This window comes from Vicia villosa, linkage group LG4 (assembly GCF_029867415.1).
Source record: "Vicia villosa cultivar HV-30 ecotype Madison, WI linkage group LG4, Vvil1.0, whole genome shotgun sequence".
Classification (NCBI taxonomy): domain Eukaryota; kingdom Viridiplantae; phylum Streptophyta; class Magnoliopsida; order Fabales; family Fabaceae; genus Vicia; species Vicia villosa.
In genome coordinates, this window is record NC_081183.1 from 87,747,325 (window position 1) to 87,752,997 (window position 5,673).

At 33.8% G+C, this 5,673-nt stretch overlaps 1 protein-coding gene across 1 annotated transcript; it reads left to right on the forward strand.

Annotated features, from left to right (window-relative positions):
• The first annotated feature begins 753 nt into the window (after nt 1-753).
• On the forward strand, nt 754-1,684 carry LOC131597482 (uncharacterized). Its single transcript, XM_058870178.1, has 2 exons — nt 754-1,260; nt 1,442-1,684. The coding sequence occupies exons 1-2, from the start codon at nt 754-756 to the stop codon at nt 1,682-1,684; spliced, it is 750 nt and encodes a 249-aa protein (XP_058726161.1).
• Nucleotides 1,685-5,673: the final 3,989 nt, after the last annotated feature.

The following is a 5,673-nucleotide window of genomic DNA, read 5'->3' on the forward strand; positions in this document are numbered from 1 at the left end:
GTGTATTCATTGAATGTAATTCTCACCCCTTTTCTGTTGTTGTGTCTGTGCTTCTTCGGGAGTACAGATATTCAGGTACCTGAGTAGTGCTTGGATGTTGAGTGTTGCTTGATCGAGTCTTAGGAGTTGCTCTGATACGTAACACAGGATTGGGAATTTGTTATGTTTTACTTTGTTTGATTTTGTTACGTATCTTACCTTTATATTTTGTTGGACCACGAATATTTGTGGAGGATATTGTTATTTTAAGCCATAGTGCTATGAAACTGAATAATTGATATTTCCGCTGTGTAAGAAATTCTTTTATGAATAAATGGAGTAATAAAATGAACTTAAATGTTATGAGTTTTTGGAAGATGTGACATCCTACTGGTATACTATGATATAAACTGTATACTTTTATTATAAATCTATAAGTTGGAAAAGTGGGGTGTTACAGGAATCATATTCTTTACAGGTACAAGTACATGTTCTATTGGTGACTCATGTTCTGATGGTGACTATGTTTCCGTTTGTGATGGTGACTTGTTTCGTTGGTGACTTATGGTTTGTCTAGTGATCCTAAACTACGTCGAACCTTTGAACCTGCGCCATGTGATTTTGCGGCAGTCCAACAGTTTCCATTATGGAGATCTTTGGTCCCACCATATTGCATCATTGCATGTTTATTTCATAAAAAATGATGTACAAAAGAATAACTAGCATTTTCATGTCATTTTTCCATGGTCATTCAAGAGTTTGCCTACGTCGAAGATGGAAGATAATACAGATCTCGTCCAAGAGCCTACGAGACATACACGTGCTTACAAAATTCCGACTACCAATGTCTCTGAGTTGAAAAGGTTGAGTTCTCATCTGACGGGGAATGTTTTTCAAAACTTCAACATCAGTTACGACAATTTGTTATCAATCCTTAAGACTTCTTTTGATCTGATGGCCTTGATCACACTCCTACAGTTCTATGACCAGAAGTTATGTTATTTTACTTTCCAAGACTATCAACTGGTCCCTACACTTAAAGAGTATTCATATCTCATCAATATCAAAATAGCTGATGAGTTTCCTTTCGCCCGGGTGCTTGAGGTTGTAAAGTTTGAAGTAATTGCCGAAGCTCTTCACTTGAGTCTGAAAGATGTGAAAAACAATTGGAAAACGAGTGGAGATGATTCTGGTTTTTATTTGAGTTTCCTGGTTAACAAGGTTGGAGACTTACCAAGGAAAGGAAATTGGGGTGATTTCAACCTGCTGTTTGCTCTCATGGTATATGGTATTATGTTATTCCCTCATAAAGACAAGTTCATGAGCTTGGCGGCCATATGTGTTTTCAATTTTCATGAGTAAAAATCATGTGCCAACACTTCTTGCTAATACCTATTACGCCATCCATTCTAGGCATGGGAAGAAAGGGAATGTTAATCTGTACCATCCGATGTTGTATCAGTGGCTTATGACGCTTTTACTAACAAGTGGACCATTCATGAACATGAAAGGTTATCTTCAATGGGCGTCGAGGATTGTCAACCTCACTTCTTTTGATATCCGATGGAATCATATCATGGGAGAAGTTCGGAGTATCATTACAAGTTGCGAAGAATATTCCAATGTTCCTCTCATGGGAACCAAGGGGTGTATCAACTATAATCCTGTGCTCTTCTACAGTCAGTTGCGAGATTATGGTGATTGAGTGACTAAATGTGAGGTGACTATCACCATTAAGGAGTTGTGTAATCTATAACACCCTAAATCTACCCATCGAATATTAATAAAATCAGAGTGCAGAAAATTTATTCATATAAGGGATGTCACATTTACTTCGCATAAGCAACATACATTAATCATAATCATGCAGATACATAACACTTAGAACCTGTATGAACTTATAACAATATTTTGCAATTCAATTAATCAACTGAACAATGGAATCATAATTTCTCAATGGTAACAACGTCACATCTTTTATTCACTAGAAACACTTCGCAACTATTAATATTATCCAACTTCAATTCACTTAACATATTTATTTGACTAAAAAAACTTCAAAATCAACATGATAATTCATAATTCAACTTAAGGTGATAACAACATTTAAACAAAACAACAATCGTTCATCCCCGAGTGCTACGTATCAGAGCAAGACCCTTTTGACTTATTATAGAGCAACATGAAGACTTCATAAATTAACTTCAAACTTCCACAATTATACTTGAGTACCTACCCATTTCCCATGGTAGGGGAAACATCAGCAGAAGGGGTGAGATATCTAACGATATAATATGATGCATGATAAATAATATAATAGAAATCAAATCGTATAATTTACCACTTCACAACTTTCAAACAACAATTATAACAACAATTATAACAACAATTATAATAACAAATAGCAACGACAATTATAACAATAACTATAATAACAATTAGCAAAAACAGTTATAATAATAGTTATAATAACTATTACACATCTTCCCAACAATACCTGTCACAACAAATTGTTAGCATAATTTCACACTAAGTCATCAACAACGTATTACAACAAAATCATCAATTTAATACAACACTTATCCATCATCACAACAACATCATCAACAACAATTAATCAACTCGAAATGCGACTCATAACAATGCATATGCATGTGGTACAATTTGGAGTAAAACTCCCAACTTAAACATTTGTCATTCAGGCCATCATCACTTTTGCCATTTTCAGGCTAACTTAAACATTTGCCATTTTCAGGCCAACTTAAACATTTTCCATTTTCAGGCCGTCATGTTTGCCATAATTTTCAGGCCGTCGCGTTTGCCATAATTTTCAGGCATGCATTATGTAATAGATGTGACTCAATGAATGCAACAATCACATACAACACAACAAAATCTCATCACGAGGCATACGCCTATATCCCTGTTATTACCAATTATTGGAGGTAATCATCATCACAAAATGCATAAGCCTATATCGTCACTACAACACTGGCCATAGGCGTACAACATCATCATCGTATCAACAATATAATCATAACGATAATATAATCATAATCACATCACCAACATCACAACATCAACAACATATTATTACAACAACATAACAACTATGCCAACATCAACATAGAACAATTTTCAACAATAGATTCATTGACAGTAGAACAATTTCAGCAATATCATAAACAACCACCACAAACAACCACACACCGCAACAATTTTACACAACCACAAACAGAGGCGATTATACAAACCCAATCCCACATACAATTCATCATAAATCCCATTATTGAATCAGAACCCCACCCTTACCTTGGATTGTAGATTACTCTAAAATTCTACCGATCGAAGCCTTCTAGCATTAGCTTCTAACCCTGACCTCTTTTAATCAGAACCAAAAGCTGAAAATTTTCCCAAATATGCAGCTACAGTGTGATGATGATATATTGCAACTCATTCCTTATTTTGAAGATCCTAACGGTCAAAATCTAGATATATGTGTTGCGAACCTACTCTCAAAATTTGGTAACGATCCAACGGTTAATGAATCGAAGATCTTTGATTTAGTGAGACTGCGGCAAGAAAAACGGGAATATGTTTCTCTCATATTTTCTCTCTTCTCTGCAACTTCCCATGACCAATTCCCCATGACTTTTTCCCTTCTAATTAACCTAACCCCTATATTAACCTAATTTCATTAAACCTATTGGGCCTAACATTCTCACCCCACCTTTTACTACCACCATCACTTAATTAAGTCCATATAATAAATCTAGTATTTCTTCAATACTATTTCTACAACTTAATTAATTAATTAATCAACTAATTAATCATAACAACCCATGTCAACAATTCTCAACACTCCACAAATTCAATAATTAAATTTGAAATAGTTCGAAAATATTTAATTAAATAATCAATTAAATACGGGGTATACTTAATTGAAAACATTGATGACAATGAGAAATTCTTAATTGTTATCACACGAGTGAAAAACATGGAAATACTTAATTGAAAACATTGATGACAACGAGAATTTGTATGTAATAATGTGTATTTTTTAATTTCAAAATAATATATCAATAAAGAGGTGAAAATCACCAAAGTATAGAAAGATTAGTAACTAGTAGCACAAAGAGTGTTAAACATCCCCTCTCAAGAAAAAACAAATGATACAACAAGCAATATAAAAAACTAGAAAGTTATCAGAACAACTAAAAACTCAGAAGGTTCTCACAAAGAAAACAGACGAGCATATAGAAATCTCACCCATAAGGTTAAGGTTAGATCTTATACTGCTAAGACCATCATCAAAAGTTCAGAGGACAACAAAAAAGGACTAAAAAATTGTTAACCAAAAAATTTCACTATGGTAACTCGACGAGAGGAAGTTGGTCGAAACTTCTGCACAAGCGTAACACAAGGTTTCATACTATTTGACCAGAGGCAAGTTTAAAGCGAAGTGTTCAATATTCGACTTGCTGAGACTTAGCGAAATTTCCAGAGGTTTGAAGATGACTAGTTCAACGGATTGAAGGAGATTTGACTGAGGCAATTTCAAAATTAAATCAAGTAATTGCTTTCTGATCTTATCTAGAAGCGCCAAAGACATGTGGAAATCAATCGGAGGCAAGCAAAATATGCAAGATAGACGTGTCAAATGGAAGTTAATTGAACATTGAAGACAATTATTTTTACAAATACTATAAATAGGGATCCTAGTGTTAGGATTCAAGGTGGTAAAATGATTATAAACTTCAACACACACTCAAAGTACCCACACATAAGTGCGAAACGAGTCTATGAAGGAAATGTATGAACTTGACCACCAATTTTTACTTATGCAAATAAAGTCGTTTAACTTTTTTCTAAGTTTGTTTGCTTCTTTCTGTTCAAAACACCAATTCGACCCAGTCGAATTGTTGTTTCTTTTAACTCTTACTTGCATGTATATAACCCTTATTTCTCAACACAATTGACACTAAAATCACTACAACTTTAATGCTCACTTTTTTCATAAAGAAATCACACAATATGTCCCAGGGTTTACTAGTTTGGTCTTTCATGCAATTAATTTAAAATTAAGTGATTATTTACCAAAATCACTTGTGAACAAAACCATAAACCACTACCAACATCAGAATCAAGAAAAATTCCCAATCTACTATTGGTTTAGGCGAATGATAGGTTTCTTAAACAAGTTAGAGGAAGTGTATGAGTCCACCTTTATTCCTGGATGATTCTACCTCCACTTATAAGAGAGTAGAACTAAGGAGCGTAGAGAGAAGGTGTTTACGGTGATTTCCGGTAAACAACCGCTAGTCTTCCAAATTATAATAAATATGATTTGGTTACTCGCAGGATCGACTAGATTGATCCTAGGACATAGTCAAAAAGATTGTTATTTATGATGATTCGAACCATGTTTATGATTTTGCCTTGAAAATAAGAATTACTCAATCGAAACAATAAAGGTTAGTAGTCACTTGGTTATACACGTAAATATAACTTCAGCGAAAGGTAAGTCAAGATAAAACATAAGATAAAAACTGTAAAAGTGCAAGAATCTTAAAATGCAAAAATGTTAAATACTTCAAAGATAAATAACATGAAAATAAAGAGTGCAGGAATGTAAATGGCAGGAAGTAAATGAAATGCAATAATATCGAAAGATACTTGAAAATAAAGGAAAAT